The sequence below is a fragment of the Pan paniscus genome, chromosome 20 (genome assembly GCF_029289425.2).
Source record: "Pan paniscus chromosome 20, NHGRI_mPanPan1-v2.0_pri, whole genome shotgun sequence".
Lineage (NCBI taxonomy): Eukaryota > Metazoa > Chordata > Mammalia > Primates > Hominidae > Pan > Pan paniscus.
The window spans coordinates 15,511,032-15,534,613 of NC_073269.2; the positions used below are offsets into that span (position 1 = coordinate 15,511,032).

A 23,582-nucleotide genomic window follows, 5' to 3' on the forward strand; every position below is an offset into this window, starting at 1 on the left:
CGCCCAGGCTGGAGTGGAGTGGTGTGATCTTGACTCACTGCAACCTCCGCCTCACGGGTTCGAGTGATTCTTCTGTCTCAGCTTCCCAAGTAGCTGGGACCACAGGTTTGTGCCACCATGCCTGGCTAATTTTTGTATTTTTTGTAGAGATGGGGTTTCGCCATTTTGGCCAGGATTGTCTCAAACTCCTGACCTTGTGATCTGCCCGCAGTGCACGTTGGCCTCCCAAAGTGCTGGGATTACAGGCTTGAGCCACTGCACCCGGACTTTTTTGTTTTTTGAGGTGGAATTTCACTCTTGTTGCCCAGGCTGGAGGGCAATGGCACAACCTTGGCTCACCATACCCTCCGCCTCCCAGGTTCAAGTGATTCTCCTGCCTTAGCCTCCCAAGTAGCTGGGATTACAGGCATGTACCACCATGCCTGGCTAATTTTGTATTTTTAGTACAGACAAGGTTTCTCCATGTTGGTCAGGCTGGTCTCAAACTCCCGACCTCAGGTGATCCACCCACCTCAGCCTCCCAAAGTGCTGGGATTACAGGGGTGAGCCATTGCACCTGGCCCTGATTATTATTATTATTATTATTATTTTGAGGCAGGGTCTCTGTCACCCAGGCTGGAGTGCAGTGGTGTGATCTCAGCTCACTGCAACCTCCGCCTCCCCAGGTTCAAGCAATCAAGCAATTCTCCCAACCCAGCCTCCTGCACAGCTGGGACCACAGGTGCGTGACCACCACATCCAGCTAATTTTTATACTTTTTGGTACAGACAGGTTTCACAATGTCGCCCAGGCTGGTCTCCAACTTGTGGACTTAAGTGGCCCACCCGCCTCGGCCTCCCAAAGTGCTGGGATTATAGGCGTGAGCCATCTCGCCCAGCCTAAAGCCCAAGACTTTATGTTGCTTCTGCCCAAAGGAGGGGGGTGGTCCTTCATGCTCCCAGCAACTGCCTGCTGAGAAGGTCACCTAGGGGGATGCAGTCACTGCTAGGCCCTCACCCCAGCCTAGATATTGCTGAACCTCAAAATAACTCATCTCCTGGCAGCCGGGCGTGATGGCTCACGCCTGTAATCCTAGCACTTCGGGAGGCTGAGGTGGGTGGATCACCTGACGTCAGGAGTTTGAGACCAGCCTGGCCAAAATGGTGAAACCCTGTCTGGACGAAAAATACAGAATTAGCCGGGGGTGGTGGCACATGCCTGTAATCCCACCTACTCGGGAGACTGAGGCAGGAGAATCACTTGAAACTGGGAGGCAGAGGTTGCAGTGAGCCAAGATTGCGCCATTGCACTCCAGCCTGGGGCAATAGAGTGAGACTCTGTCTCAAAAACAACAACAACAACAAAATAAAGAACTCATCTCCTGGGGCCCTGAGATGTTTTCAGGCAGTAAGCAGAACCCGAAAGCCTGGGCCCAGTGCCCTGGAATCTGAAACTCCAGGCTTGTTTGGCATGAAAAATTCATGAGCCCAAAAGCTTACTTGGGGTCAGAGAACAGAGCAGCTCTGTGTGCTGGCTCTGCCTGCCCCGCCTGCCCCACCTCAGTGGCGGCCTCCCCCATCCCCCTGAGGCTGTGGCCTTGTCCTAGTTCCTTCTGGATGCCTGGAGCCTCCTCCAGCCTCTCCCAGGGACCATGCCTCTAGGCCCTGTCCACAATCCCTTCTCCACACCGCTAAAGAGATCTCTCTGAAACTCACAATTATTTTTTGACTCTCACTCTCACATCCTCTATGGCCCCCCATTGCCCTCCAACCACCCCCACCTGGCACAGTCAGACACCTGCTGACCTCTGCCACAGGACACCACCTGAACCTTCTGTCCCAGACACCCTAACTGCCCGAATTTCAGTTCCTCTCCTGCTGTCTCAAGCCATCCTCCCACCTCAGCCTCCCAAGTAGGTGAGACTATAGACACGTGCCACCACCGCTGGCCACCTTAGCCATTTTGAAGTGCACAGTTCGGTGGCATTAAGCACATTAATGGTCACGCAACCGTCACCACCATCCATCTCCAGAACTTTCTCATCTTCCCAAAGGAAAACTTCTCCCTATGAAACACTCCTCCCTCTCCCAACCCCTGGCACCCACTCTTCTTCTTCTTCTTCTCCTTTTCCTTCTCCTCCTCCTCCTCCTCCTTCTTCTTCTTCTTCTTTTCTTTTTTTTATTTATTTTGAGATGGAGTCTCACCCTGTCACCGAGGCTTGAGTGCAGTGGCACGATCTCGGCTCACTGCAGCCTCCATCTCCTAGGTTCAAGCAGTTCTCCTGCCTCAGCCTCCTGAGTAGCTGGGATTACAGGCGCCCCCCACCACGCCCAGCTAATTTTAGTTTTTTTATATTTTATTTATTCATTTACTTTTATTATTATTATTATTTTTTTTTTGAGACAGAGTCTCGCTCTGTTGCCCAGGCTGGAGTGCAGTGGCACGATCTCAGCTCCCTGCAAGCTCTGCCTCCCGGGTTCATGCCATTCTCCTGCCTCAGCCTCCCGAGTAGCTGGGACTACAGGTGCCCGCCACCACACCTGGCTAATTTTTGTATTTTTAGTAGAGGCAGGGTTTCGCCATATTGGCCAGGCTGGTCTCTTGGCCAAGCTGGTCTCGAACTCCTGACCTCGAGATGCGCCCGCCTCGGCCTCCCAAAGTGCTGGGATTATAGGCGTGAGCCGCTGCGCCCAGCTTTTTTTTCTTTTTTTTTTTTGAGATGGATTCTCACTTTGTCGCCCAGGCTGGAGTGCAGTGGCGCAATCTCAGCTAATTGCAACCTCCTCCTTCTCCTAGTTCAAGTGATTCTCCTGCCTCAGCCTCCCAAGTAGCTGGGATTACAGGCATCTGCCACCATGCTGGGCTAATTTTTGTATTTTTGGTAGAGACTGGGTTTCGCCATGTTGACTAGGCTGGTCTCAAACTCCTGACCTCAAGTGATCCACCCATCTCAGCCTCCCAATGTGCTGGGATTACAAGTGTAAGCCACCATGCCCAGCTACTCAGGAGTCTGAGGTGGGAGGATCACTGGAGCCCAGAAGATCAAGGCTGCAGTGAGCTATGGTTGCACCACTGCACTCCAGCCTCGGTGACAAAGCAAGATCCTATCTTAAGAAAATATTGTGCTGAGCCAGTTCCTGAGAAAACAGAATAGAAAACAAAACTAAAGAAAAGGCAAAAGTTCCTCCCAGCAGAGATGTGAGAGAAAAAGAAAAAAAAAGTCCCCTGTGACACCCCCATACCCCAATCTTCGTCCCTCTCATAACCACTGGCTGATTCAGATCTTTTTCAGCTGGGTTACATGCAGGGGTGTGTGTGTGTGTGTTTGTGTGTGTGTGTGTGTGTGTGTGTGTGTGTGTGTGTGTGTGTTGCCCTCTTTCTCTCTCTTTCTCCCATACCATATAAGACTATACAACTTGTGGATGGGCACAGTGGCTCTCACCTGTAATCCCAGAACTTTGGGAGGCAGAGGCGGGTGGGGCACTTGAGGCCAAGAGTTCAAGAGCAGCCTGGGCAACATGGCAAAAAATCTGTCTCTACTAAAAATATAAAAACTGGCCAGGTGTGGTGGCTCACGCCTGTAATCCCTGCACTTTGGAGGCTAAGGCAGGTGAATCACCTGAGGTCAGGAGTTTGAGACAAGCCTGGCCAACATGATAAAATCCTGTCTCTACTAAAAATACAAAAAATTAGCCAGGTATGCTGGCGGACACCTGTAATCCCAGCTACTCGGGAGGCTGAGGCAGGAGAATTGCTTGAACCCAGGAGGCAGAGGTTGCAGTGAGCCGAGATCACGCCACTGCACTCGAGCCTGGGTGACAGAACAAGAATCTGTCTCAAAAACAAAACAAAACAAAACAAACAAGCAACAACAACTATATATATATATATATATATATATATATATATATATATATATATATAGATTAAGCTGGGCATGGTGGTGCATACCTGAAATCCCAGCTACTCCAGAGGCTGAGGCACACAAATCACTTGAACCCAAGAGAAGGAGGTTTCAGTGAGCTGAGCTCGCACCACTGCACTCCAGCCTGGGCGACAGAGAGACTCTGTCTTAAATTAAAAAAAAAATACAACTTGCTATTATCACTCAACAATATGACCTGGACGCTACTCCGGAAAGCTTGTGGTTGAAGGGGAAGGAAGTGTGTCTTGGGTGTAAAGTCGGACTCCCTGGGTTCAGATCCTTGCAGAGCCACGGGCTCGTTATGTTACTGTGGGTAAATTACTTCTCTGGGTCGCTTTCCCCAATGGAAAATGATTATAATGATTTAATATAGAGTGCTTGGGCCAGACGCGGTGTCTCACGCCTGTAATCCCAGCACTTTGGGAGGCCGAGGCGGTGGATCATGAGGTCAGGAGATTGACACCATCATGGCTAAGACAGTGAAACCCGTTCTTCACTAAAAATACAAAAAACTAGCTGAGCGTGGTGGTGGGTGCTGTAATCCCAGCTACTCAGAAGGCTGAGGCAGGAGAATTGCTTGAACCCGGGAGGCAGAGGGTGCAGTGAGCTATCACACCACTGCATTCCAGCTTGGCGACAGAGTGAGACTCCATCTCAAAAACAAAAACAAACAACAACAACTATATATACACACACACACATACACACACAGAGAGCGCTTTACTGGGTGAGCCAAGATCGCGCCACTGCCCTCCAGCAGTCTTGGCTCAAAAAAAAAAAAAAAAAAAAAAGGTGCTTGGCCAGCATGGTGGCTCATGCTTGTAATCCCAGCACTTCAAGAGGCCAAGATGGGCAGATCGATTGAGGCTAATGAGACCTGGTCTCTATTTCAAAAAAAAGAAAAAGAGTTAAAAATATATATAAAGCATTTAATACCTTGTCTGACACTGACTAAGCTTTCTATAAACATTCACTCTTTCTTTCCTTTTTTTTTTTTTTGAGACCGAGTCTCGTTCTGTCACCCAGGCTGGTGTGCAATGGTGCAATCTTGGATCACTGCAACCTCTGACTCCCAGGTTCAAGTGATTCTCCTGCTTCAGCCTCCCAAGAAGCTGGGATTACATGCATGTGCCACCACACTTGGCTAATTTTGTATTTTTAGTAAAGACGGGATTTCTCCATGTTGGTCGGGCTGGTCTCGAACTCCCGACCTCAGGTGATTCGCCCTCCTCAGCCTCCCAAAGTGCTGGGATTACAGGTGAGAGCCACTGCGTCTGGCCTTAGAGACAGATTTTCATCGTGTTGTCCAGGCTAATCTTGAACTCCTGTCCTCAAGTGACCCTCCTGCCTCCCGGAGTGCTGGGATCACAGATGTGAGCCACCACTCCTGGCTGTAAACAGTCACTCTTATTATAATCTGCAGGACCACCTCCATTTTTCTTAAACTATTTTAAAAATTCTCATTTTGAAATGTAACATTTTTTATTTATTATGTATACACACACACATATATATTTGCATCATAAATGTTATTCCCAACATGGGACAGATTCCTTTCAACCCCCAGGTGAATCACATGGTACCCTGGAAAGACCTAGGAAGCCCTCCCTCCCACCATCTCCAGGGAGGTAGTGAGAACGGCAGGTGCTGGGGACTGGGAAGGCTTTGGAGTTTCCCAGCCTACCTCTTCTCCCTTTCTCAACAAAGGATACCTGTTCCCTATTATTCCCCTTATCCACTCTTCCCTTTTTTAAAAAAAACCCCACAAAACCATCATTAGTAAAAAAACAAACAAAACCCCTTCAAGTATTGGGAGTTAGGGGTCCTGGGCTGGGACTTGGGGTTACAGGTCACCAAGGAAGAGGGAAGGGAAGAGAAGGAGGGGCTGTCACTTACTACTGCTGGCTTTCTTCCTTGCTGCATGCTATAGCAACTGTGTGTCGACCTCCTTTGCTGGCAACTGCACGTATGGGACCACTGAGCCCGGAATGAAACAGTCCTTTTTAAAAAACTTTTTTTGAGACAGAGTCTCGCTCTGTCACCCAGCCTGGAGTGCAGTGGCATGATTTCAGCTCACTGCAGCCTCCACCTCCCGGGTTCCAGCAACTCTCCTGCCTCAGCTTCCCGAGTAGCTGTGAATACAGGCGCCCGCCACCACATCCGGCTAAGTTTTGTATTTTAGTAGAGATGGGGTTTTGCCATGTTGGCCAGGCTGGTCTCAAACTCCTGACCTCAGGTGATCCACCTGCCTTGGCCTCCCAAAGTGCTGGGGTTACAGGTGTGAGCCACTGCACCCAGCCTAGAAGTTCTTCACTGATAAAATGTGAGGATATTTCTCAAGGTGTGTGATACTGATGTCAGCTCATTTGATGTTGAGATACTGATCCACCGAATGGAGGGTGCCACAGATGTTCAGGTCTTTCTTGAGTTCCACGACCACATTCATGCCCACAAGGGACTTGAAAAAAGGAATAGAAGAGCATGATGCTGGCGACCTGACCGGGAAGAGCAACACATATTTTATTTTATTTATTTATTTATTTGAGATGCTGTCTCACTCTTTCACCCAGGCCGGAGTGCAGTGGTGCAATCTTGGCTCACTGCAACCTCTGCCTCCCGGGGTCAAGCAATTCTCTGCCTCAGCCTCCTGAGGAGCTGGGATTACAGGCGCCCGCCGCCACGCCCGCCTAATTTTTTTTTTTTTTTTTTTTGGTATTTTTAGTAGGGACCAGGTTTCACCAAGTTAGTCAAGCTGGTCTTGAACTCCTGACCTTGTGATCCACCCAACTCAGCCTCCCAAAGTGCTGGGATTACAGGCGTGAGCCACCGCGCCGGGCCAGCAACACATATTTTAAAAGGGCAGAAGTCGGTTGGGCACAGCGGCTTACGCCTGTAATCCCTGCACTTTGGGAGGCTGAGGTTGGTGGATCACCTGAGATCAGGAGTTCGAGACCAGCCTGGGCAACATGGCGAAACCCCGTCTCTACTAAACTACAAAAATTGCCACTGTACTCCAGCTTGGGAAACAGAGCAAGATTCTGTCTCAGAAAAAAAAGGCGGGCAGAGTATGGGGGAGAAGGTCAAGTATTCACAAACTAAACTAAGCTATGTAACTACAATTCTGTTTCCAGTGCCCAGAAGCTGCTCCTATCATCCCAGTAGTTATTACTACCCCAAAAGTCAACCACTGATATATGTTCTGTTACTATAGGTTGATTAGCTATGCCTGTTCTAGAACTTCAGAAAAAAGTGTGTGGCTTCTTTCACACAACATTATGCTTTTTGGGGAGAGATTCATCCATATTTTTGCCTGTATCAATAGTTTATTCCTGGCCCAGGCGCTGTGGCTCACACCTGTAATCTCAGCACTCTAGGAGGCTGAGGCAGAAGGATCACTTGAGACCAGCCTGGGCACCCATAGGGAGACCGTCATCTCCACAAAAATTTAAAAAATTAGCCGAGTATGGCCAGGTGCAGTGGCTCATGCCTATAATCCCAGCACTTTTGGAGGCTGAGGGGGGCGGATCACCTGAGGTCGGGAGTTCCAGACCAGCCCGACCAACATAGAGAAACCCCGTCTCTACTAAAAATACAAAATTAGCCAGGCGTGGTGGTGCATGCCTGTAATCCCGGCTACTCAGAGACTAAGGCAGGAGAATCACTTGAACTTGGGAGACGGAGGTTGCGGTGAGCTGAGATCACACCATTGCACCATTGCACTCCAGCCTGAGCAACAAGAGTGAAACTTTGTCAAAAAGAAAGAAAGAAAGAAAGAAATTAGCCAGGCATGATAATGTGTGCCTGTAGTCCCAGCAACGGGGGGCTGAGGCAAGAGGATCACTTGAGCTGAGGAGGTCAGGGCTTCAGTCAGCTATGACTGCACCATCGCAATCCAGCCTGGGCAACACAGCAAGATCCTGTCCCTAAAAAAAGAAAGAAGAAAACATTCATTCCTCATCGCTAAGGAGAATCCCATGGTATGGGTGAAACCCACCATGGTTTGCTTCACCAATGATCTGTTAATGGGCATTTGGGCTGCTCCTAGTTTTTTTGCCCATTACGAATAAGGATACTATAAGGCTATCATGAACATTTATATGAATGTGTCTGTGGGTTTTTCTTTTCTTCACTTATACTTTTTCTTGGGTATATACCTAGAAGTGCAATTTCTAGGGTATTAACTTTGCAAGAAACTGCCAGATCGTTTTCCAACTGGTTGTGGCATTTTACATTCTCACCAACAGTGTAGGAGAGCCCCCATATGCTTCCCATCTTCCTCAACACTTGGTTCGACCAGTCTTTTTAATTTTAGCTATTCAGGTGGGTGTGCAATGATATCTCATCGAGGTTTTGATTTACATTTCCCTGATGACTTCGTGCTTTACTCTTTTTTCTTTCTTTCTTTCTTTTTTTTTTTTTTTTTTTTTTTGAGACAGGGTCTCACTCTGTCACCCAGGCTGGAGTGCAGTGATGTTTTCACCCATTTTTCTTTCTTTTTTTTTTTCTTTTTGAGACAGAGTTTCGCTTTTTGCCCAGTTCTGTTGCCCAGTTTGGAGTGCAATAGCGTCATCTCAGCTCACCGCAACCTCCACCTCCTGGGTTCAAGCGATTCTCCTCCTAAGCCTCCAGAGTAGCTGGGATTACAGGCATGTGCCACCACACCAGGCTAATTTTTTGTATTTTTAGTAAAGACAGGGATTCTCCATGTTGGTCAGGCTGGTCTCGAACTCCCGACTTCAAGTGATCCGCCCGCCTCGGCCTCCCAAAGTGCTGGGATTACAGGCGTGAGCCTCCGCACCCGGCCTGTTTTCACCCATTTTTTCCACAATAACTGTCAAGGCTGCAGGGAACACCCCTTGGTTACTACATCCCATGCACACACACCTGCAGTGGTTTGTCCAGGGTCAGTGCCAGACAGGAATCGCACCAGGTGAACATGACTTGGATATACTCTTTCTGCCAGGAAACATTCTGCTTCAAAGCATTCACTCACCTGATTTTATGTTATCAAACTCTAAAATTCTTACCAATCTGATGAATGAAAATGGCATCTTTTGGTATGTTCAGTGGTACACGGTGATCAATATTTACCTATCAATTATTTATCTATCCATCTTCTATTATTATTTTTATTTTATTTTATTTTATTTTATTTTTTGAGACGGAGACGGAGTGTCGCTCTGTCGCCCAGGCTGGAGTTCAGTGACACGGTCTCGGCTCACTGCAAGCTCCGCCTCCCGGGTTCACGCCATTCTCCTGCCTCAGCCTCCCGAGTAGCTGAGATTACAGGTGCCCGCCACCACTCCCGGCTAATGTTTTGTATTTTTAGTAGAGACGGGGTTTCACCGTGTTAGCCAGGATGGTCTCGATCTCCTGACCATCTTCCCGCCTCGGCCTCCCAAAGTGCTGGGATTACAGGCGTGAGCCACTGCGCCCGGCCTATTATTATTATTAATTCTTATTATTATTTTGAGACAGGGTTGCCCAGGCAGTGGCACAATCATAGCTCACTGCAGCCTCAAACTCTTGGACTCAAGTGATCCTCCTACCTCAGCCTCCCGAGTAGCTGAATTACAAGTGTGCATCACCAAGCCCAGCTAATTTTTTAAATTTTTTGTACAGATGAGGGTCTTCCTATGTTGCCCAGGCTGGTCTGGAACTATTTGGCCCAAGCTATCCTCCCGCCTCAGCCTCCGGAGTGGCTGGGATTACAGGCCCGCGCCACCTCGCCCAGCCTCAATATCTCCTTGACGATGAAATGCATAGATGAATGAATGAATGGATGACCTCTGTTTGCTCACCATGCACACCCTCAAGAGGGTTACTTGAGAGCCAAGACTGGAAACAAAGGTTGGGGCCCCACCCATCCCGGGCCAGGCCCCGCCCCCGGTCCCCGCCCTCGCCCTCTCGAGGCTCCCATTGGAGGAGGCGCGCGGGGGCTGGCCCGGCGGGAGGGGCGGGGCCGGGGCCCGGGGCGGGGCGCTGCAGCCCGCGGAGCCTCCCGCCCGCCCGGGCTGGGGTCGCGCTGGCTCGGACTCCGCTCCCCGCCCCGCCGCGGCCATGGAGGACGAGCGGAAAAACGGAGCCTACGGTAGGAGCCGCCTCCGGTCAGGGGCCGCCTCTGCTGACTTGGGGGTGGGAGGACCTTGAGCCAGGGGGACATCTGAGACCCTAGGCACCCGCGCTGCCGCTGGATGGCCCTCCGCGCTCGGGCCCCCGCATCCGACACTGCGCGGATCCCACGCCCCCTGCTCTAACCGGGTCGCCCCGCGTCCCCTCCCCGGGAGCCCCAGCTCCCCCTCCGGCTGATGGGCCGGGGCTCACGGCGCATGCTCCGCCCGGGGAGGTCCCGTTATCTGGGCGGCTCGGATGGCGGGCGGGGGAGGGGAGGCGCGGCGATCTGGGCTCGGAAAAGAGACAGGGCCCTGACCTCCTCAAATCCCCCTCCTCTTCCAATCCCCTTTGTCCATTTCTTCCTCCTTCCCTTTTCCGCCAGAAGTAGCCGTCCGGGGCTTTTGGCCAGATGGGGAAACTGAGGCAAGACTGGGCAGACCGAATACCCAGCTGAGAGCCCACCGAGTCTGGCCAGCCGCCTGGAAACGGCGGAAAGAAGGGCGCCTTTGGTGAGGGGGCAGGAAGGAAGCAGGAAAAAATTGAGAAACTTTCCCCTCCCTGTGCAAGGGGCTGGCGGCTCCCACCTCCCATTTCGAGAGGTGCTGGCGACTGGAACTTCCTCCGGCGAACCTCTTGGGGCGACCTCAGGCATTTGGCCCCGGGGATGGGCCCAGGATGTGGGCTTCTCCATCACCAGCGTCCTGTGGTGCCGCCCTCCCCTGAATTCCCACGGTGGGAGGAGTTGCCATCCTCAGTTTCTCCTTTCTCTTCTCCATTTTGGGTCCCCAAGACCCAACTGAGCCCCAGCCCCACGTGATACTACCCTGGGGGCAAAGAAGCACTGTCGCGCCCCTCTTTGTGTGACAAGAACTTCCTGGAAACTGTGACACTGAAGGGCCCCGGGGAGGGGGCCGGAAACGGCTCGAAAATATTCAAGAAAAACAAGTTGGGTAGAGCTGTGCCTCCCTGCCCCCAGGGACTGTATGGCCTCAGGAGGCTGCCAGGAGAGACAGATCAGGGAGGCTGGGACCTTCCCTGCAGAGCCCAGCCAAGGGGAGGCAGCAGGACCTGGCCACCTCCCAGCACCCCCTCCCCAATTGAAGCTTCCAGCCCAGTCCCCTGGAGGGACCCCCTTGGTCTTCATTTGGGCTCAAATCCCAGCCCCAGCGGCTGTGGGTGCTGTGTGTCCCTTGGGTGTGGCAGGCTGTCTCTGACCTGAGAGTCTCAGCCTGAGGTTCCAGCCAGGTCTTGCCCGCTTGTGGGCAGCATCTGAGGGGGTCTTGGGTCTCTATGAAGTTTGGCTGGGACAGGGACGAGGGGCAGAATGGACAATGATATGATTCACCCAGCCTTGAATTTGGCCAAAGGATGGAATTGAGCTGTGGTCGGAGCTAGGCAGACCTCCCAGGCCCACACATGAGACAGGGGACCCTGCCAGACAGAGCCTTTGCTGGGCTTAAGGGAGTACCTTCAATCAACAAATATTTATTGAGCACGATTTAGGCAGGGGTCTAGACACTGGAAACCCAGCAGTGAATAGACCGGTGAAATCCTTGACCGCAGGGAGTAGTCAAGGGAAGGAATGTGTAATTTTAGGTTGTTGTAAGTTGTGAAGCAAAGAACAAGACATCGTGTGATCTTGTGTGGCAGAAACAGCAGCGATTATTTTAGGTTACTAAGGGCTGGAGGTTGAGCCAGCCGTGGGAAGATTTAGGGGAAGTGTGTTTCACACAGAAAGAACAGCAAACAAACCACGTAGTTACTTAATTATATTTTGCCTTGGGGCCAAAGGGGCCATCTGGTTTGATTGCTTGAAGTAGGGGTTTTGCTTAGCTTGGAAGTAGTTCCTTCACATCAGAACCAAAAATCTGGGGGCCTTGGACTGGCCCATGAAGTCCCTGATAGATGAAGGGAGCTTTCCCCTGGGGATGGTGTGGAAGAGGGGCTCACTCATCCTACCCTCCTGCCCCAGTGGCTTCCCATCCGTCATGAGTTTAGGGGCTGACATCAGACAAACCTAGGCTCAAATCCTGGCTCTGACACTTAGGAGCCGTGTGGCCCTGGGTGAGTCCGTGACCTCTCTGAAGCTCTGTGTCTTTGTCTATAGGACTCGGTGGACCACACTCACTGGTGGGGGAAGAATTTTGCATAGGCTGTCAAGCTCGATGTGCTCAGGAGGCCTCTGGGGCTGGTAGTACTGGGGACATGGCTTTCCCGTGAGCTGATAGAGAAGCAACCCAAGGCATTGACTTGGGTGAGACCAGGTTGGGCAGGAAGTGCATTCCTCAGCAGAGATCATATCTAAAGGAAGGCAGCAGTTCCAAGGGAAATGGGGAAATGGCTCTGGGCCCCGGCGGATGTCAGCAATGGGCATTGCCATCCTTCCCAGCCAGCCCACCCTTGGCAAGAGCAGTGCAGAAAAAGATTCTGCAATCCAAAACAATAAACTCTGACCATGGAGAAATAAAACTGGGGTCGGGGGGACAGTAGTGATGCTTATTTAAAAAACGGACTCTTGCCAGGTATTGTGGCTGACACCTGTAATCCCAGCACTTTAGGAGGCCAAGGCTGGGGGATCACGAGGTCAGGAGATTGAGACAATCCTGGCTACCACAGTGAAACCCCATCTCTACAAAAAATAACAAAAAATGCCAGCCACAGTGGTTCATGCCTGTAATCCCAGCACTTTGGGAGCCAAGGCAGGTGGATCACCTGAGGTCGGGAATTCGAGACCAGCCTGACCAACATGGTGAATTCCCATCTCTATTAAAAATACAAAATTAGCCAGGCATGCTGGTGCATGCCTGTAATCCCAGCTACTCCAGAGGCTGAGGCAGGAGAATCGCTTGAACTTGGGAGGCAGAGGTTGCAGTGAGCCGAGTTTGTGCCACTGCACTCCAGCCTGGGCAAAAAGAGTGAAATTCAGTCTCGAAATAAATAAATAAATAAATAAATAATAAAAATACAAAAAATTAGTGTACCTATAGTCCCAGCTACTCGGGAGGCTGAGGCCGGAGAATCGCTTCAACCTGGGAGGCAGAGGTTACAGTAAGCCAAGGTGGCGCCACTGCACTCCAGCTTAGGTGACAGAGCGAGACTCCGTCTCAAAAAAAAAAAAAGGACTCTTGGCCAGGCAAGGATTACAGGTTCACACCTGTAATCCCAGCACTTTGAGAGGCTGAGGTGGGTGGGTCACTTGAGGTCAGGAGATCGAGGCCAGCCTGGCCAACATGGTGAAACCCCGTCTCTATTAAAAATATAAAAATTAGCCAAGCATGGTGGTGCACATCTGTAATCCCAGCTACTTGGGAGGCTGAGACAGGAGAACTGATTGAACCTGGGAGGCAGAGGTTGCAGTGAGCTGAGATGGTGCCACTGCACTCCATCCTGGGCTATGGAGCGAGACTCCATCTCAAAAAACAACAAAAACCAGACTCTGGCTGGGCAGTCGCTGATGCCTATAATTCCAGCACTTTGGGAGTCCCAGGTGGGAGGATCGCTTGAGCCCATGAGTTTGAGACCAGCCTGGGCAATATAGTGAGACCCGGTCTCTACAAAAAAATTTAAAAATTAACTGAGCGTGGTGGTGCTCAACTGTATTCCAGCTACTTGGGAGGCTGAGGTGGGAGGATTGCTTGAGCCCAGGAGGCAGAGGTTGCAGTGAGCAAAGATAGCGCCACTGCACTCCAGCCTGGATGACAGAGGAAGACCCTGTCTCAAAATAAAAAGCAGATTCCCTGGTCCCATTTGCTAGAATACAATTCAGCCTGCAGTGAGGCCCTGGCACCTGATTTAAATATATGTATATACATGTGGCCGGGTGTGGTGGCTCATGCCTGTAATCCCAGCACTTTGGGAGGCCGAGGCAGGTGGATCACCTGAAGTCAGGAGTTCGAGACCAGCCTGACCAACATGGCGAAACCCTGTCTCTACTAAAAATACAAAAATTGGCTGGGCACAGTGGCTCACGCCTCTAATATCAGCACTTTGGGAGGCCGAGGCAAGTGGATCACCTGAGGTCTGGAGTTTGAGACCAACCTTACCAATATCGTGAAACCCTGTCTCTACTAAAAATACAAAAATGTTCTTGGAATAGTGACGTGCACCTGTAGTCCCAGCTATGTGGGAGGCTGAGACAGGAGAATTGCTTGAACCCAGGAGGCAGAGGTTGCAGTGAGCTGAGATCGTGCCATTTCTCTCCAGCCTGGGTAACAAGGGCAAAACTCCATCTCAAAAAATAATTATATACATATATATTAAAACATATATATACACATACAAATATATATGTATGTATGTATGTATGAAAAGGTAGTTACTTGCGGCTATTTTTTTTTTTTTTTGAGACGGAGTCTCGCTCTGTCGCCCAGGCTGGAGTGCAGTGGCGCGATCTCGGCTCACTGCAAGCTCCGCCTGCTGGGTTCATGCCATTCTCCTGCCTCAGCCTCCCGAGTAGCTGGGACTACAGGCGCCCACCACCACGCCTGGCTAATTTTTTTGTATTTTTTAGTAGAGACTGGGTTTCGCCATGTTAGCCAGGATGGTCTCGATCTCCTGACCTTGTGATCAGCCCGCCTTGGCCTCCCAAAGTGCTGAGATTACAGGCGTGAGCCACCTCGCCTGGCCTCTTGCGGCTATTTTCTTTGAAAGGGATAATACATTCACATGCTTTAAATACAAAAGATACAAAAGATGTTACGGCTTTGAGATGAAAGTTTCCGTCTTGCTCTCTCACCCCGGACCATACTTTATTCTTTGTTGTTGTTGTTGTTGTTTATACACAGGGTCTCACTCTGTCACCCAGGCTGGGCTAGAGTGCAGTGGTGCGAGCATAGCTCACCGCAGCCTCAAATTCCTGGGCTCAAGTGATCCTCCTGCTTCTGCCTCCTGTGTAGTTGAGACTACGGGTGTGTGCCGTGATACTCAACTAATTTTTTTTTTTTTTTTTTTTTTTAGAGGCAGGGTCTCACCATGTTGCCCAGGCTGGTCATGAACTCCTGGGCTAAAGCAATCCTCCTGTACTGGCCTCCCAAAGTGCTAGGATTATAGGCGTGGGCCACCACACCCAGCTTTTTTTTGTTTATTTGTTTTGCCTAATATACATTGGAGATGATCTCTTGTCAACACCTCCAAAGCTTCCTCAATCATTTATTATTATTATTATTTTTGAGACGGAGTCTCACTCTGTCGCTCAGGCTGGAGTGCAGTGGCGTGATCTCGGCTCACTGCAAGCACCGCCTCCCGGGTTCATGCCATTTTCCTGCCTCAGCCTCCCGAGTAGCTGGGACTACAGGCGCCCGCCACTGTGCCTGCCACTGCCCCCGGCTAATTTTTTGTATTTTTAGGAGAGACGGGATTTCACCGTGGTCTCGATCTCCTGACCTCGTGATCCGCCCGCCTCGGCCTCCCAAAGTGCTGGGATTACAGGTGTGAGCCACTGCGCCCAGCCACCCCATTTCTACTAAAAATAAAAAAATTAGCTGGGCATGGTGGCATGCACCTGTAGTCTCAGATACTTGGGAGGCTGAGGCAGGAGAATCGCTTGAACCCAGGAGGTGGAGGTTGTAGTGAGCCGAGATCGCGCCACTGCACTCCAGCCTGGGCAACACAGCGAGACTCCATCTCAAAAAAAAAAAAAAAAAAAAAGGAGAGACAGGGTCTTGCTATGTTGCCTTGGCTAGCCTAGAACTCCTGAGTTGAAGGGATCCTCCCGCCTCAGCCTCCTGAGTAGCTGGGACTGATCACAGGTGTGTGCCATGGCGCCCAGCACAATCTTTTTTCACGGTAGCATAGAATAGTACATTTGTGGATGGGCTGTCTTTTATTTAGCCAATCAAAGGGAATATTTATTTTAAACTTTTTTTCGAAGTTGGAAATACATACATAAAAGGGCATAGATCCTAAATATATGAGGCTGAAGGAGCTTTCACAAGGTGAACACCTTATCTGGCCAGCAACCAGCTGAGGAAAAAAGAACATTTCCAGGGCCCTGTCATGTGCAAGGAGGGCCTATTTGTATTATTATTTTATTAGTATATATATATATTTTTTATTTATTTATTTTTTTAATTTGAGACAGGGTCTCACTCTGTCACCCAGGGTTAAGTGCAGTGGTACAATCTCGGCTCACTGCAACCTCTGCCTCCTGGGTTTAAGCAATTCTCCTGCCTCAGCCTCCCAAGGACCTGGGACTACAAGATTCGAGTTACCATGCCCGATTAATTTTTGTATTTTTTGTAGAGATTGGGTTTTGTCATGTTGCCCAGGCTGGTCTGGAACTCCTGGGCTCAAGCTATCCACGTGCTTCAGCCTGCCAGAGTGCTGGGGCTAGAGTCGTGAGCCACTGCACCCAGCCTACCTTTTTTTTTTTTTTTTTTTTTTTTTTTTTTTGAGATGGAGTCTTGCTCTGTTGCCCAGGCTGGAGAGCAGTGGCGCCATCTCAGCTCACTGCAACCTCCACCTCCTGGGTTCAAGCGATTCTTCTGCCTCAGCCTCCCCAGTAGCTGGGATTACAGGCACGTGCCACCACGCCCAGCTAATTTTTGTATTTTTGGTAGAGACGGGGTTTCACCATATTGGCCAGTCTGGTCTTGAACTCCTGACCTTGTGATCTGCCCACCTTGGCCTCCCAAAGTGCTGAGATTACAAGCGTGAGCAACCACGCCCGGCCCAGCCTACATTTTAAATTGAAGTATAATTTGGTTTGTTTTTGTTGCTTTTTTCTTTTTTTTCAAGACAGAATCTTGCTCTGTCGCCCAGGCTGGAGTGTAGTGGCATGATCTCAGCTCACTGCAACCTCCGCCTCCTGGGTTCAAGTGATTCTCCTGCCTCAGGCTCCTGAGTAGCTGGGATTACAGGTGCACCTCACCACGTCCAGCTACTTTTTGTATTTTTAGTAGAGACTGGGTTTTGCCATGTTTGTCAGGCTGGTCTCAAACTCCTGACCTCAAGTGATCCACCCGCCTCAGTTTCCCAAAATACTGGGATTAAAGGCAAGAGCCACTGTGCCTGGCGAAGTATAATTTACATACTAAAAAAACCACACATTATTAGTTTTTTTGTAGAGATGGAGTCTTGCTATGTTGTCCAGGCTGGTCTTGAACTCCTGGGCTCAAGTGATCCTCCCACCTCAGCCTCTCAAGGTACTGAGATTACAGGTGTAAGCCACCATGCCCAGCCTATAATCTTTTTAAATGTACAGATCTATGATGTTACTCTTATTTATTTATTTTTTTTTTTTTGAGACAGAATCTGTCTCTGTTGCCCAGGCTGAAGGGCAGGGCACAATCTCGGCTGACTGCAGCCTCTGCCTCCTGGGTTCAAGTTATTCTCCTGCCTCAGCCTCCCGAATAGCTGGGATTATAGGCATGCACAACCATGCCCGGCTAATTTTTGTATTTTTAGTAGAGACAGGGTTTCACTATGTTGACCAGGCTGGTCTCAAACTCATGACCTCAAATGATTCTCCCACTTTGGCCTCCCAAAGTGCTGGGATTACAGGCGTGAGCCACCGAGCCTGGCTAATGTTACTTATATTTAGATTGCTGGGTGGTGGCCTGTTTTTGTAAGGCTAGTGGGCTAAGAATGGCTCTTATATTTTTAAATGGTTGTGAAAAAAGAAAAAAAATATATATATATGACAGAGATGATATGTGAACCACAAAGCTTAAAATCTTTAATATCTTGTCCTTAACAGAAAACATTTGCAGAGCCCTGATAGAGAATTCTCCCTAGAGACTTTTCTTTTCCTTTTTTTTTTTTTTTTTTTTTAGACTGAGTCTCACTCAGTCACCCAGGCTGGAGTGCAGTGACGCGATCTCGGCTCACTGCAGGCTCCGCCTCCTGGGTTCACGCCATTCTCCTGCCTCAGCCTCCCGAGTAGCTGGGACTACAGGCGCCCGCCACCATGCCCGGCTGATTTTTTTGTATTTTTTTAGTAGAACCGGGGTTTCACTGTGTTAGCCAGGATGGTCTTGATCTCCTGACCTCGTGATCTGCCTGCCTCGGCCTCCCAAAGTGCTGGGATTACAGGCGTGAGCCACTGCGCCTGGCTTCTTTTTTTTTTTTTTTTTTTTTTTTTGAGATGGAGTTTCACTCTTGTTGCCCAGGCTGGAGTGCAATGGCGTGATCTTGGCTCACTGCAACCTCTGCCTCCCGGGTTCAAGTGATTCTCTGGCCTCAGCCTCCCGAGTAGCTGGGATTACAGGCATGTGCCACCATGCCTGGCTCATTTTTGTATTTTTAGTAGAGACGGGGTTTCACCATGTTGGCCAGGCTGGTCTGGAACTCCTGACCTCAAGTGATCCGCTCGCCTCGGCCTACCAAAGTGCTGGGATTACAGTTGTGAGCCACCGCGCCCCGCCAAGACTTTTCTTTTGCCATTTCCCAATCGATCCCCAAGGTGAACATGATATTTATTTATTTATTTTTAATTTAAAAAAAATTTTTTTGAGAGGGAGTCTTACGATGTTCCCCAGGCTGGTTGAATTCCCCGGCTGAAGCGATCCTTCCCCTTCAACCTCCTGAGTAGGGGACTATAGGCATGTGCCTCTGTGCCAGGCTAGAGAGCATTATTTTAAAATATTATTTTAGGCTGCGTGCAGTGCCTCACGCCTGTAATCCCAGCACTTTGTGAGGCCCAGGCGGGTAGGTCACTTGAGGTCAGGAGTTCGAGACCAGCCTGGCCAACTGGGAGAAACCCCGTCTCTACTAAAAATACAAAAATTAGCCAGGCGTTGTGGCGCGTGCCTATAATCCCAGCTACTTGGGAGGCTGAGGCAGGAGAATCACTTGAACCTGGGAGGCGGAGGTTGCAGTGAGCTGAGATGGCGCCACTGCTCTCCAGCCTGGGGGATAGAGTGAGACTCCATTTCAAATAAACAAATAAATATGATTTTATAAAAATGAAATAAAATATGATTTTTAAACTCTTGGTCAGGCCCAGGAGCTGGAGACCAGCCTGGGAAACATAGCAAAACCCTCATTTCTACTATAAAAATAAACAAGGCCAGGCGCGGTGGTTCATGCCTGTAATCCCAGCACTTTGGGAGGCCAAGGTGGGTGGATCACGAGGTCAGGAGTTCAAAACCAGCCTGACCAAGATGGTGAAACCCCGTCTCTGCTAACACTACAAAATTTAGCCAGGCGTGGTGGCAGGTACCTGTAATCTCAGCTACTCGGGGGGCTGAGGCAGGAGAATTGCTTGAACCTGGGCAGCAGAGGTTGCAGTTAGCCGAGATTGCGCCACTGCACTCCAGCCTGGGCAAGAGAGTGAGACTCTATTTCAAAAAATAATAAATAAATAAATAAGCAAACAAGAGACCTGGTACAGTGGTTCACTCCTGTAATCCCAGCTGTTTGTGAGGCCAAGGTGGGGGGATCGTGGTTCACTCCTATAATCCCAGCTGTTTGTGAGGCCAAGGTGGGTGGATCGCTTGAGTCCAGGAGTTTGAGACTAGCCTGGGCAACATTGCAAAACCCCTTCTTCCCAAAAATATGCAAAAAAATTAGCTGGTCATGGTGGCTTATGCCTGTGGTCCGAGCCACTCTGGAGGGTGAGGTGGGAGGATTGCTTGAGCCTAGGAGGCAGAGGTTGCAGTGAGCCGACATTGTGCCACTGCACTCCAACCTAGGTAACAGAATGAGACCCCATCTCAAATATACAAGTAAACAAATAAACTCTTACATAATAAAATTAATAAATTCCCTCTGTTCTGGCAGGGGGACTAAAAGCTAATTATAAGTAAGTCCTCAAGTCCATGGAAGATTTTAGCTTTCCATGTGAAAGAATCTTCTACAAATCTTTGGCTAGCTGTTTTCACCTCAGAAGTAGCTCAGCCAAGAAGTCTCCTTCCAGATTGTGACCTATTAATTTCTGTGTGTGTGTGGCATCTGGATCTTTTTAAAGCTTCTTAGGCTGAGCCGGGTGTGGTGGCTCACTCCTATAATCCCAGCACTTTGGGATGCCAGGGCGGAAGGATCACTTGAGCCCAGGAATTTTATACCAGCCTGGGCAACATAGTGAGACCCTGTTTCTGCAAAAAAAAAAATTAAAAATTAGCGGGGCGTGGTGGTGCATGCCTGTGCTCCCATCCACTAGGGAGTCTGAGGCGGGAGGATCACTTGAGCCCAGGAGGTCAAGGCTGCAGTGAGCTATGATTGCGCCCCTGCACTTCAGCCTGGGCAAAAAAGGAGACCCTGTCTCAAAAAATAAAAAATAAAAAAAGGTTAAATGTTTCTAGAAGCAAATCTCTGGTTTGGTGCCTAACATAGTCCAGCATACAGTAGGCGCTCTATCTTTTGCCCTTAACCCTTCTGAGCCTCCCCACCCAGATGCTGTCCTCAAACCCTTTGTCAAAAGAGGTGTCTGGGCAGCTGGCGATGCTCATTCCCCAGGCACAGACTTCTGGGAAGGCAGAGGCCAGTGGCTGGCTGTACGGGTGAGGCCTTGGGCCGCTGCAGCCCTTGGGGACTTGGCCAGTGTCCGGAAGCTGTGGGGGCTGGGTGGCATTTGATGTCCTGGCACCAGCACTGTGACTGGGCAGGCTGTGGCAGTTCTCTTATCGCCCACGCCCACTGCACTTGGGTGGGTCAGCCGTCACAGCCAGCAAGGCTGGCACCCGAAGGCTGCCTCCCCCAGTCCTGGCCTTGTCCAACAGCTCAATTTTCCCAATTTTTCTTCCACACCATTGCCGCAACGTTATCTCTGCTTCTCCCAGTACCTGCCAAGGAAAAGGCCTGGGTTGGCTCCAGCAGGGCGTTGGTTTGACTCCTGGCTGTGCTCCTCACCAGCTGTGTGGTCCGAGCAAGCAACCTCAGTGTGCCCGTCGTGAAATGGGATCACACTAATGGTTAGTGGGGATTGGAGAAGTTGTTTTTGTTTTGTTATTTTTATTTGTTTGGTTTTGGTTTTTTTAGAGACAGTGTTTTCTGTCATCCAGGCTGGAGTGCAGTGGCGTGATCACAGCTCACTGCAGCCTCTGCCTCCCGGGCTCAAGCGATTCCCCCACCTCAGCCTCCTGAGTAGCTGGGACCACAGGCATGCACCACCACACCCAGATAATATAGTTATTTTTTATTTTTTATTTTCTTTCTTTTTTTTTTTTTTTGAGATGGAGTCTTGCTCTGTCACCCAGGCTAGAGTGCAGTGGCGCAATCTTGGCTTGCTACAACCTCTGCCTCCTGGGTTCAAGTGAAATCTCCTGCCTCAGCCTCCCGAGTAGCTGGGACTACAGGCGCCCACCACTATGCCCGGCTAATTTTTTGTATTTTTAGTAGACATGGGGTTTCACCACGTTGGACAGGCTGGTCTCAAACTCCTGACCTCAAGTAATCTGCCTGCCTTGACTTCCCAAAGTGCTGGGATTACAGGTGTAAGCCACTGCGCCTGGCCAAGTTGAAGACTTTGGCTGGGTGTAGTGGCTCATGCCTGTAGTTCAAGCACTTTGGGAGGCTAAGGCAGGAGGACTGCTTGAACCCAGGACTTTGAGACCAGCCTGGGCAACATAGTGAGACCCCGTCTCTTTAAGAAAAATGGAAGAGGGTGGTAGCAGAGTCAGAGGAGGACATGGAACAACGGAAGCGAGGTGGGTTTGATGTGATTGCTGGCTTTAAAAATGGAAGAAGTGGCCGGGAGCCAAGGAATGTGGGCGGCCTCTAGAAGGTGAAACAGACAAGGAAACAGATTTTCCCCTAAAATCTCCGAAAGAAACAGCCCTGCCTACACATCGATTGTAGCCCAGTGAGATGCATTTTGTGCTTCTGTCCTCCTGAGCTGTGAGATAATAAATTTGTGTTTTTTATTTATTATTATTATTATTATTATTGAGACGAGTTTTGCTCTTGTTGCCCAGGCTGGAGTGCAGTGATGCGATCTTGGCTCACTGCAACCTCTGCTTCCTGGTTTCAAGCGATTCTACTGCCTCAGCCTCCTGAGTAGCTGGAATTACAGGTGCACACCACCACGCCCAGCTAATTTTTTGTATTTTTAGTAGAGATGGGGTTTCACCACGTTGGCCATGCTGGTCTGAAGCTCCTGACCTCAGGTGATCCACCTGCCTCGGCCTCCCAAAGTGCAGGGATTACAGGCATGAGCCACCGCAGCCGTCCATAAATTTGTGTTTTTTTAAGCCACCAAGGCATTGGTGTCTTGTTACAGCAACGAAAGGAAATAATGCATTTGACCCTCAAACCACATGGGTGTGAGGGGCACCAACCCCCTGTGAAATTAGAAATCTGTGTATGCCTTAAGTTTTTGTAGAGACAGGGTTGTGATCTGTTGATCAGGCTGGTCTCCAACTCCTGGCCTCAAGAGATCCTCCCACCTCAGCCTCCCAAAATGCTGGGATTGCAGGCATGAGCCATCATGCCCGGCCTGCATATAACTGCATATAAGTCCCCCAAAACTTAATTAGTGATAGCCTACTGTTGACTCTTAGCCTTACGGACAACATGTCAACATACACATATTGTGTCTCTGTATTATATATATCATATTCTTACAATAAAGTAAGCTGAAGAAAAGAAAATGTGGCTGGGCGCGGTGGCTCACGCTGATAATCCCAGCACTTTGGGAGGCTGAGGCGGGCGGATCACCCGAGGTCAGGAGTTTGAGACCAACCTGGCCAACATGGTGAAACCACGTCTCTATTAAAAATACAAAAATTAGCCGGGCATGGTGGTGCGTGCCTGTAATCCCAGGTACTTGGGAGGCTGAGGCAGGAGAATCTCTTGAATCCAGGAGGTAGAGGTTGCAGTGAGCCAAGATTGCACCACTGCACTCCAGCCTGGGTGACAGAATGAGACTCTGTCTCAAAAAAAAAAAAAAAAAAAAAAAGAAGAAAAGAAAATAAAATGTTATTAAGTCGGTGCAAAAGTAATTGCGTTTTTTTTTTTTTTTTTTTTTGCCATTCCTTTTAAGGGAAAAAATATTAAAATGTAAGGAAAAGAAAATACATTTATTATTTATTAAGTGGAAGTGGATCATCAAAAAGGTTTTCAGAGGCTGGGCGTGGTGGCTCACACCTGTAATCACAGCACTTTGGGAGGCCAAGGCAGGTGGATCATTTGAGGTCAGGACTTCAAGACAAGCCTGGCCAACATGGTGAAAATCCTGTCTCTACCAAAAATAAAAAAAAAAAATTAGGGGCCAGGTGCAGTGGCTCACGCCTGTAATCCCAGCACTTTGGGAGGCCAAGGTGGGAGGATCACTTGAGGTCAGGAGTTTGAGACCAGCCTGGCCAACATGGTGAAACCCCATTTCTACTAAAAATACAAAAATTAGCCAGGCATGGTGGCTCACACCTGAAGTCCCCGCTACTCGGGAGGCTGAGGCACAAGAGTCGCTTAAATCCGGGAGGCGGAAGTTGCAGTGAGCCGAGATCACACCAGTGCACTCCAGCCTGGGCAACAGAGGGAGACTCCGTCTCAAAAAAAAAAAAAAAAAAAGGTCTTCACATTGAGTGAGCTGAGGAGGAAGAGGAAGGGGAGGGGTTGGTCTTGCTGTCTCAGGGGTAACAGAGGCAGAAGAAAATTGTGTTTAAGGGGAACCATGAAGCTCAAACGT

General features: G+C 49.7%; 1 protein-coding gene across 2 annotated transcripts in view; it reads left to right on the forward strand.

Annotated features, from left to right (window-relative positions):
• The first annotated feature begins 9,866 nt into the window (after window positions 1-9,866).
• Window positions 9,867-23,582, forward strand: part of SLC44A2 (solute carrier family 44 member 2 (CTL2 blood group)) — a 42,580-nt gene continuing 28,864 nt past the window's right edge. Inside the window, exon 1 of one of the 2 annotated variants that reach the window (XM_063599871.1) lies at window positions 9,867-9,995. In XM_063599871.1, the coding sequence (XP_063455941.1) occupies window positions 9,965-9,995 (31 nt within the window). In that variant the 5' untranslated portion in view covers window positions 9,867-9,964. The remainder of the gene's footprint in view (window positions 9,996-23,582) is intronic. The other variant, XM_008961840.4, reaches the window with a different exon arrangement.